This window comes from Carya illinoinensis, chromosome 3 (genome assembly GCF_018687715.1).
Source record: "Carya illinoinensis cultivar Pawnee chromosome 3, C.illinoinensisPawnee_v1, whole genome shotgun sequence".
Classification (NCBI taxonomy): Eukaryota; Viridiplantae; Streptophyta; class Magnoliopsida; order Fagales; family Juglandaceae; genus Carya; species Carya illinoinensis.
The window spans coordinates 54,189,762-54,200,870 of record NC_056754.1 but is presented as its reverse complement, the minus strand read 5'-3'; the positions used below and the strand labels follow the sequence as shown (position 1 = coordinate 54,200,870).

The 11,109-nt window shown below is 39.4% G+C and overlaps 1 protein-coding gene across 2 annotated transcripts; it reads left to right on the top strand.

The window, feature by feature from the left end:
- Positions 1-52: 52 nt before the first annotated feature.
- Positions 53-7,273, top strand: LOC122305352 (protein CHROMATIN REMODELING 8). 2 transcript variants are annotated; one of them, XM_043117827.1, is made up of 8 exons: positions 53-252; positions 610-758; positions 1,072-1,629; positions 1,793-2,204; positions 3,329-4,196; positions 4,469-5,078; positions 5,232-5,702; positions 6,118-7,273. In XM_043117827.1, exons 2-8 carry the CDS (start codon positions 669-671, stop codon positions 6,802-6,804), a joined length of 3,696 nt encoding a protein of 1,231 aa, XP_042973761.1. In that variant the 5' UTR covers positions 53-252; positions 610-668; the 3' UTR covers positions 6,805-7,273. The 2 variants fall into 2 exon arrangements, with proteins under 2 accessions (XP_042973761.1, XP_042973762.1); XM_043117828.1 differs by having other exon boundaries at positions 53-341.
- The last annotated feature ends 3,836 nt before the right edge of the window (positions 7,274-11,109 follow it).

The window sequence follows — 11,109 nt, the reverse complement described above, 5'->3', positions numbered from 1 at the left end:
ATTTTGTGGGAGTATTTAATGTTGTCATTTTTAAACTGTGAGTCGTCAAATTTGTACAACAAAAAAAGGGGTTAAAAAAGAAGAAAGAAAAGATTGTATGTAGACTACTGGAGTTACCGTCGCTGACGCCTCTTAAATCTTGCGGAAGAAGCCACACGATGTTTATATATCCGTACTTTGCTATTGAATTTACTGTTTTCAGAGAGGAGAATCGGCGCGACGTCGAAGTCGTTGCGGGACTGGGAGGAGGAGGTGAATTTTGAATTTAGGGTTCCTATAGATTGAATTTGTTGGGGGGGGGGGGGGGGGGGGTGGTTTGAGGTTTTGGGCCATGCTCCTTGGTACTTTCTGAATATTTCCTTTCAAAATTGCTTCAATTTCATATGAGCCAGTTCTGTTTTCTCTTTCCAATTCGTTTCCCCATCTTGTTATCCCAAATGCACGATATGTAATTGTATATTTGAGGACGGAGTGAATGCACATATGGTTCCAATGTGTTGGTTCGAGAAGTAAAGAACATGCACAGTTTACTGGCGAGAGAACGTGTTTAACCTGATAGAAGATGCTGATGTACTACGAAAATAACGTCTGTTTTTTCTTTTTTGGTAGGTGGGCGTTTTGTTGTCTGCTCATGAGATTTGAGTGGATGAGCGACTGGTGCTTTTTATATGGAGGAAGACGAGGATAGAATTCTGCTCAGCAGTTTGGGAATAACATCCGCGAATCCTGAAGATATCGAGCGTGACATATTAGCTGGGGTATCAGCCTAGACTCTTAAACTAAAATTAGTGGAATGTGTAAATATTGTTCGTTGTGTTAGTTTTGAAAAACATTGATGAGCACTTTAGGGAACATAAAGATTGCGTAGAAAATTTCAATTTTTATCAGGGCAGTTCTCTAATTTATGGGTCGCTGAGAGATTGAACTCCGTGAGAACTATTTTTGTTATTACTATCTCCATTGCTTGGAGTTAAAGATATTTTTTAGGATGATTATAGGTCTTAGAGACAAAAATTATGAATTAGTCTATAGAAATGGGGGAATCTGACAATAGCTATTCTTAAATGGCAGGCTGCAAGGAATGATGAGAACAGTGGTGAAGGTGGAGGGAGCACGGAGGAGGAACTTCCTGAGAAGTCAGGGAGTATTGACCCATCATCCACCAGCCAAGCGAAACTGTACCATAAATTGAGGGCAGTAGAGTTTGAAATAGATGCCGTTGCATCCACTGTCGAACAATCCAAGAATGTTTCAAATAACGATGACAATGCTTATGATGGTAATGACGGTAGGGAGCTAGGAAATCAAGAGGATGGCGTTCAAGTTTCCCCTAACGACTTAGACCTCCAGCATGCCTTGGCAACTGATCGGCTAAGAAGCCTCAAGAAAACCAAGGCTCAGCTTGAGAAAAAACTTTCAAATTTGCGCAAGGACAACTCTTCCAAAGGTGTTGAACAAGACAAAGCCTTGCGAGATCTGGTCAAGGAGGAGCCAAGGCATAAGAGGAAGCTAAAAGATGTTAAGAAGTCAGGAAAAAAGGTAGAAAAGAGACAGAAGATAGTCAAATTTGAAGAGGATTCTGGTTTTGATGCAATTCTGGATGCAGCATCTGGTGGGTTTGTGGAAACGGTAAGTTTAAACATGGTCTTAAAGTTCTACTCAGCACTGTACTGATGAGATTTGTAGCAGAATTGAAAGGATAGGATTGCAGGATTATGATGTTTTTTTTTTTTTTTTTTAAATGGAAGATTGAGGAATGGTAAGAAATGATTTTACCTTGTTTACATTTTAGGAAAGGGATGAATTCATTCGGAAAGGAATTTTAACTCCGTTTCATAAGTTGAAGGGCTTTGAGCGTCGCCTTCAACAACCAGGGTCATCAAATAGTCACCATGTACCTATCAAAGAAGACGAGAGTGATGATCTTGTTGCTTCCAGTGTTGCCAGAGCTGTACAGGCAATGTCAGTGGCTGCTCAAGCTCGTTCAGCAACCAAGCTCCTCGATCCAGAAGCGTTGCCAAAGCTTGATGCACCCACTCACCCTTTTCAAAGGCTCAAAACACCTTTGAAACTTCCTGAATCTGCTGAACGAGAGGTAGAAAAGAATAGAGAATCACAAAGAAAAAGGAAAAATAAACGGCCTCTGCCTGACAGGAAGTGGACAAAGCTCGTTTCTCGGGAAGAAAAACATTTGGAAGAATCTGGTATGTTTCACATCTCTTTGCTTTAGATATAAGTTGGTTCTCTGGGCTTAGTTGTACGCGAGAATGAGCATCTCGGGTTATTGTTTGCGAACTAACACATAGGTGATTGGGTTTTCCTTTAGTTGTATTTTTACCTTGGCCTAGTTCAGTGTGGCTTTTTCTGAATAGGGTGTAATGTCATGGTAGGAACTTGTTGATGTGCATTGTGTTGGTGTTACCCCTTGTCTGGTCATTAGAATTACATCGTGTGGCTTGTCAACATGTATACTCCAGCGACCTGCCTTTAGATTAGTCCATTTTATGTCAGTCTGACAGTCTGTATTTTGTTTATCATACATTCAATGATTCTTTTGTCTCACGATGAGTCCAAGTATTACTGTTTCTGCCTAAAAAATTTTAAGGAATGACTGTGATCAACATACCGAACCTTTTTTTAAAACCTTTAACAGCCTTCATATTTTAGCTACCAGCACATGAATAGGGCCATGTGGAAACAACCTTTTTTTAGCCGACAAGTTTAGAACTGGGATCTTGTAATAATATATTGTTTCTCACGTTCCCATATATCCTAAGGCCACATTCCTACTTGAACGTTCCCATATTTCCCACATTCCCAAGTTCATCTCAAAATTTTTCATAATTTGCTTCTCAAACATCACTCAAATACAAAATATTTCAATTTCAAATCTTCAAGTTTTTCATCTAATCATTTCAACTTTCTCAAATTTCCAAACAAAACACAAAAAGCAATACAACTTTTTCAAATTTCAATTTTTTTTTTAATAGTTAATAAGAGTTTTATTACCATAAATAGGCATAGTCCAAGTGCATAGGAAGTATAAAATTTTAAAATAAAAATAATTTACAAACACAATGTTTGGATAATTAAATGAGATGAGAATTCTGTTAATAGTAGTGAAATGACTTGTGAATGGTGGTGAAATTGTTTGAGTTAAGATATTTTATTGGGTTTTGGGAAATGAGAGAAAAAGTTGAATAAAAATATTATAAAGTTAAAATATTGTTTGGATATAAATTTTTAATATTATTTTTGACATTATCCAAATATGCCCTAAATCATTCCTTGAATCTTCATGGCAACCTTGTTATTTTTCTTGCAAAAGATGCAAGAGATGTGGTGACCTCCAGTTGTGAAGATGAAAAGCCAGAGGATGTTATAAATGTGAATGATCATGAACCTCCTTATGTAACACTAGAAGGTGGGCTAAAAATACCAGAAAACATCTTTTCTGAACTTTTTGACTATCAAAAAGTGGGAGTGCAGTGGTTGTGGGAATTGCATTGCCAAAGAGCTGGTGGGATTATCGGAGATGAGATGGGTCTTGGTAAGACCATCCAAGTCTTAGCTTTTCTTGGTGCACTGCATTTTAGTAATATGTACAAACCGACAATTATTGTCTGCCCTGTTACACTATTGCGACAGTGGAAAAGGGAAGCACAAAAATGGTACCCAAACTTTCATGTGGAGATGCTACATGATTCTGCGCAGGATCCTGTTAATAGGAAGAAGCAAGCCAAGTCTTATGATAGTGATTATGAAAGTGAAGGTTCATTTGAAAGTGAACACGAGGGGGACATCTCATCCAGGAGCAATGGAAAATGGGATTCCTTGATAAATCGTGTTTTACAATCAGAATCTGGGTTGCTTATCACCACTTATGAGCAACTGCGCATATTAGGGGAAAAATTGCTTGATATTGAATGGGGTTATGCAGTTCTGGATGAAGGACACCGTATTCGGAATCCTAATGCTGAAATTACTCTAGTTTGCAAGCAGCTACAGACTGTTCATCGCATTATAATGACTGGTGCACCAATTCAGAACAAGCTGACTGAACTCTGGTCTCTATTTGATTTTGTTTTCCCTGGGAAGCTTGGTGTCTTACCTGTATTTGAGGCAGAGTTTGCAGTTCCCATATCTGTCGGTGGTTATGCTAATGCTTCACCATTACAAGTATCCACAGCTTACAGGTAGCCTTTGTGATACTTCTGAGCATCTTTATAAGGGTCTGGATTTTTAAATTTTTTTTTACCATGTACATCCTCATTGAAACCTGGCTTCTTTTATCTTGACTTATTTCAAGTAAGTCTTGAATGTTGAAAGATGCCCTTGCAGAGAGAGGGAGGTGTGAGTAGGAAGAGAATGAATTCAATATTCACTTGGTCAAGTTGGATTTCTTGAATTTATGAATTTCAATTTTTTCCTTACATCAGTTTCTGAGTCTTATTTTATCACCATGCAGGTGTGCTGTGGTCCTGCGGGACTTGATCATGCCTTATCTCCTTCGACGTATGAAGGCTGATGTGAATGCCCACCTTCCAAAGAAGACCGAACATGTCCTCTTTTGCAGCCTCACTGCGGAGCAATGGTCTGTGTATCGAGCTTTCCTGGCTAGCACTGAGGTGGAACAGATTTTAGATGGGAATAGAAATTCACTTTATGGAATTGATGTCATGCGTAAGATTTGCAACCACCCTGATCTTCTTGAGAGGGAGCACTCATCCCATAATCCAGACTATGGGAATCCTGAACGCAGTGGAAAAATGAAAGTTGTTGAACAAGTGCTGAAGGTTTGGAAGGAACAAGACCATCGGGTTCTTCTTTTTGCACAAACTCAACAAATGCTTGATATTCTTGAGAATTTCTTGGTTGCTGCTGGCTATAGCTACAGGAGAATGGATGGTCTTACTCCCATAAAACAGAGAATGGCCTTAATAGATGAATTTAATAATTCAAATGATGTCTTTATCTTTATTTTGACAACCAAGGTTGGTGGTTTGGGCACAAACTTAACTGGTGCAGACCGGGTGATCATATACGACCCTGACTGGAACCCTTCAACTGATATGCAGGTATCTTTTCTGTTTGATTCTCTCCCTCCCCCCCTTCCCGTTTCCCTTGTTTTTGTTCCCCCCTGTTTTCATAAAATTCATTCCACTTCAAGAATATTTAAGATAATGGAATACTCAACACAGCTGACAGCAGGTTTGGTTTTGCTTTAACAGGCTAGGGAGCGTGCATGGCGTATTGGTCAGAAACGGGACGTAACAGTATATAGATTGATCACACGCGGAACTATAGAGGAGAAGGTGTACCACCGACAGATTTATAAACATTTTTTAACCAATAAGATTTTGAAGAACCCACAACAGAGAAGGTTCTTTAAATCTCGAGATATGAAGGATCTCTTCACACTGAATGATGGCGGAGAGGGTGGGTCAACTGAAACATCTAATATTTTCAGTCAGCTTTCTGAAGATGTAAATGTTGTTGGGTCTCAGAAAGATAAGCAGGATGAGCGTAAACCTCTTAAAGTTTCTATGCGACATGCTGATGTTGTTGCAGCTGAAAATGGTGACAAATCAGACATTGCAACTTCCGGCAGTAAAGGAGAAGAAAAAGCTGATAACAGCGATGGTGATGTAGATGAAGAAGCAAACATTTTAAGGAGTCTTTTTGATGCCCATGGGATACATGTAAGTTTACTCTATATTCTTGCCTACAATCCCCTTTATCCACTGCCAGTATTGTTTTCTTGTGTTATCTTACCTTTATTTTACGTCGTTAACATTTAACATTAATTGTAAATTAAAGTCATTTTTCTTCCTGAATGTTCGTCTGGTTGTATACGGAAGCAGGAAAGCTAATATATAGTGATAAGGGAAGCCTTGTCACAATTCTCCGAGTGTCACAAAAGAACTTAGATTTTAATGGGGTTACCTATACTCAAAGCTGATTTAGGTGCAAGCCACTTTTTCATGAGAAGGCATTTTTTTATGATAAGGCATTAATTAACTGTTTATATTAGATACCACGTTGCTCCATTAGACCGTTAATTTTTCTGAACAGAGTCAGTTCTCTTTTGTGCCTCCCACTTGTTTTAATTTACAGAGTGCCATGAACCATGATGTGATCATGAATGCCCACGATGAGGAGAAGACGAGGCTTGAGGAGCAAGCTTCCCAAGTCGCACAAAGAGCTGCAGAAGCGTTACGCCAGTCACGGATGCTCCGAAGTCGGGATGGTATATCTGTCCCAACATGGACTGGGAAATCAGGGACTGCCGGTGCCCCATCATCTGTGCGCCAGAAGTTTGGTTCAACTGTGAACTCTAAGTTGGCAAATAGTACTCAGCAGTCAAATGAATTCTCCAGTAATGGAATTAGCAATGTAAATGGCATTGCCGCTGGTGCCTCTGCTGGGAAGGCACTATCTTCAGCTGAACTATTGGCTAGAATCCGAAATAACCAAGAAAGAGCTGTTGGTGCTGGACTTGAAAATCAGCAAGGGTTGGCTTCAAGTTCTCGTAACCAGGCAAGATCTATCGATGTGGGGCCTTCAAGATCCTCGAAGAACATAGCTGGAGTACAACCTGAAGTGTTGATACGTCAGATCTGTACATTTATACAGCAAAGAGGCGGAAGTACCACTTCAGCCAGCATAGTGCAGCACTTTAAGGACAGGATACCTACGGAGGATCTGCCTTTGTTTAAGAATCTTTTGAAGGAAATAGCAACACTAGTGAAAGACCTGAATGAATCATGTTGGGTTCTAAAGCCAGAGTATCAAGAACAATAATATCGTCAACCCCTGGTAATCCCTGTGCATGCCTTGTTTTGACTTCATCAAATATTCATCAAGGATCTGGAGCCTCCATATTCAATTGCTCAGTCGCAAAGGTGACAAGAAGCCCCCTTTATAGTTTCTAGCTACTTTTTTTTTTGGGCCCTTTCCGATTCAGACCACAACGAACACCCTTTTACTGTACAGTATTAACTTGCAAAGGTTAAAGGTTTTGGTTTTTTAATTGATTCTTTAAAACTTTCCTTTTTTTATTTTTATTTAATTTTGTTTCTGGAAGACAATGAGCAGAATTAGATCGTAAATTCTCTTAAAACAGGATTAGGAGCAATATGCTTGCTTGACATGTAAGAGGAGGTTACAGGTGGCTCCGAGAGCCTATTGCTGGGATGTACATACAGGCAACATTGCCTTCTTTTTTCTTTCTTTGCGAATACAGAGTTTTGTATATGCATTGATTCGTCCACCAGTTTCCATGTAATTTATTTTTATGTTTAGGAATTTTTTTTTGATAGGTAGTAAGTTATTTTATTGATATAAGGATGGGCATAGCCTTGGTACGCTGAAAGTATACAAGTGCATACACCTATTCAAGGGTTAGAAATAGTTACAAGGAAATCATGAAACCGCCATTAAAATCTAAAAGAATAGCCCACAAGAATAAAGTCTTTCAGAAAAAATTTATGTTAAAGGAATCCCATTATCATTCTCATATATTTTAATTTCTGATAAGAAAACCCATTAATGAGCGCAAAAACAGATACCACTGTTTGCTCAATGCAAACTTGGGCAACTCTAAAACCAGCTTTGCACGAGAAAGTAGGACAAGGTGGATCCTGTTAGCATCGCTACCATTCGGAAACTGTGAAGTTGTAAGGTAAGGAATTAGCCACTATCATTTGGCCAGTCCATTGTTCATTTCAACGTCCAGCGACGACACTACATACATTAAATCCTAGTTACTGCTAGTCAAAAAGAAAAAATGTGCCTGTTCTACTGTTTAACAGCATTAGTTGTGCCTTTCTAGCCTTAGATTTACTGTTAAAAAATAGTATACCTTTTGTTTCAAGGAAAATTCTATACACCATACTACCATCCCACTAAATAAGATGTGACACATTTATCACCATTAAATAATTATTTATTACATGTTTCTTTTGAGAAAAGTAAGAAAGTATATTAATTAAAGAATAGGCAAAATGCCACGTTCAGTACAAAGAATGTCTTAAACTACGTATGATCAACAGAAATAAGAAAATCATGTAGATTTTGGCCATTAAAACTAACAGCAATAGCCCAAGTACAAAGAGTTCTAAAAAGGAAAAATATAGTTGCAAGCATAATTGTGCACTAATCTGTGCACCAATGTGATGTGATTGGTCAAAAAGTAAATTTTATTAAAAACATTGTTAATTTAAATTTTAAGTATGAATGAATCAGTATTGGTACGCATATTAGTACGCGACCGTACTTGTATATAGCAAAACTCTTCTATAAAAGAAGACTTTCAACTCCTCCATTGATCTCTCTTTGTCCTTGAATGTCCGTTCATTGCATTCCTGCCACACACCACATAATGCATATCGGAATCATCTTCCAAATCGCCTTCATCTAGTTGTTGCCTCTTAGACCTTTCCAGCTAGCAAGAGTCGCCACTATTGTTTTCAGCATAACCCAACCCAAGTCTAATCTACGAAAAACCTCATTCCATAAGGAAGTGCGAGGGGCGTATGGTGTGAAATTGTAGAAATATATCAGACAAGGATGGAGGGTCTTCTCTCATTACACTAGGCTTTGTTTAGGAGAGGGAAACATGATCAAATTTTGGTACGACACCTGGTGTTGTAATTGTGCGCTTAAGGATTTATTCCCAACATTATTCTCAGTTGTAAGTGACAAAGATAAATCAATGGCGGCGGAAGTCATGGTAGTAGTGGGGGAGTAAATCCAATGGAACATCAGTTTTAGCAAGGCGGCACAAGATTGAGAAATGGACACTTTTGAAGCCTTTTTCAGTCTTTTGTATTCAACCAAACCAAGTAACCAGCTTCTAGATTCGTTGTGCTGGGTACCCTCGGGAAAAGACTTGTTTTCGGTTAGTGTTTTCTACAAGGCCCTAACTCAAGAGCAACCCTCTCAGTTTCCTTGGAAACACAAGGCGCCTCTCAAAGCAGCTTTCTTCGTGTGGACTGCTTCCCTGGGCAAGATCCTCACAACAAACAATTTGAGAAAATGAAGGGTGATCATCGTAGATTAGTGTTGTATGTACAGGAAAGTTTGAGAAAAGCTTAAATACCACTTTTCTAGCCTTGGTGCCAAAAAGGGTGGGGGTGGAGGATATTAAGGAATATATAACCTAGTCAATGGAGTCTACAAGATTCTTTTCAAGGTACTTGCAAACCGTCTTGGTGAGGCAGTAGGAAAGATAATTTATAAGCCCCAAAATGTTTTTGTAAAGGATAGACAGATTTTAGACGCAGTGCTCATTGCTAATGAACGTCTGGACACTAGATTGAAAGCAGGCTATCCAGGGATTATATGCAAGCTAGACATGGAGAAGGCGTATGATGTATGATCATGTTAACTGAGACTTTCTTATTGACATTTTGGAGAAGTGTGGTTTTGGGGAGAGATGGCGATCATGGATCCGCTGGTGTATATCTATGGTGAAATTCTCAGTCCTAATAAACGGAAACCCTACTGGATTCTTCAATAGCACTTGAGGCCTAAGACAAGGAGATCCATTGTCCCTTTTACTCTTTGTCATTGTGATGGAGGCTTTGAGCAGAATGATCTCAGTACTGGTTGCAAATGGGCACATGACTAGTTACTCGATTGGAACCCCATGAGGGGGTAGTATTAACATTTCTCATTTGTTGTTTGCAGATGACACCCTAATTTTCTGCGAGGCGAATCAACTCCAAGTGCGAGTACTGAAGGCACTTCTCCTTTGCTTTGAGGTAGTTTCAGGTTTGAAAGTGAACATGGACAAATCATAGATGGTGCCTGTTGATAGTGTTCAACGCTTAAGACAGTTGGCTAATACTCTAGGCTGTAAGATTGCTACTCTCCCCATGACGTATCTAGGTTTTCCATTGGGGACCCCCCCCAGAGCAGTTGTGCTCTGGGATACCGTGATTGAGAAAGTAGAGTGACGCTTAGCAGGTTGGAAGAGAATGTACCTATAAAAAGGGGGCCAGATTACACTAATAAAAAGTACTCTTTCTAACCCCCCAACATATTTCCTATCCCTGTTTCCTATCCTAGCAAGGGTGGCACTTCGCATTGAGAAATTACAACGGGACTTCTTGTGGGGCAGAATAAGTGAGGAGTTCAAATTTCATCTAGTCAGATGGGAACAGGTTTGTAGGCCTATCTTGAAGGGGGGTTTGGGCATTAGAAAGCTGAAAATTTATTACATATTTTTTTATCATCAAATGGTGATAAAGCATTACTCTTGTTTCAATTACATGGCCAAATGGCTGGCCGCCTTTTTTCTTTCTTTTTTTTAGAAAGAGAAGGCTTCTCTCTATAAAGAAAGTCATCATTCCGTTTGATTTCATCGAAGAGGAAGTTATGAGTCTTGGCTACAACTTTCTCTCCATCTCCTTTTCCTTTCAACTACCTAGATTTTAATATGCTTATATGGTAGGTTTTGTTTACCGATTCGAATTTTGTCAGATCTGCTGCACTCCGACCATGGAAATCTAGGTCGGAGTGCCACACTCCATCTGTTGCACTCCAACAGCTCTGCCAGCTACACATGCCACACCAACAAATTCTCCACCCTTCGATCCTTCAAAGCGGCTCAACCCCACCTCCATACCTCCGACGGGTGGCCCTCACACGCCACTCCAAAGGCGCGGGTTGACTATTCCTCTACCGTAGATCTACTCTTTCGATGTTGGTCTACTTAGATTATCGCTCTCCCTAATTAGTGATCTTGTAAAAGGGACTACGAATCTCTTCAAAAAACATCTTAAGACAATGGACTACAGTGCACCCACTTACACCATCTCCAGCGATGACTTACCTTTTGAACATCTTTTAAGACGATACATTTTTAGTAGGGTTTGGGTAGAGACCAAGAAATTGGTTTCAAAACCCGCTTTTTTTTTTCACAACTTTTGTACTGTGGTTGCTGTATTGGGGTATTTGTTGGGGAACCCCACCCCCCTAACATGTATCATCTTTTATTTTAATGAAATTTGCTTGCTTAGGGAAAAAAAAAAAAAATACAAGGCAAAATGTGCCATTCAAATCAGTGTGCCAATTCGACAAAGAGAAATGATTTGTACAAAT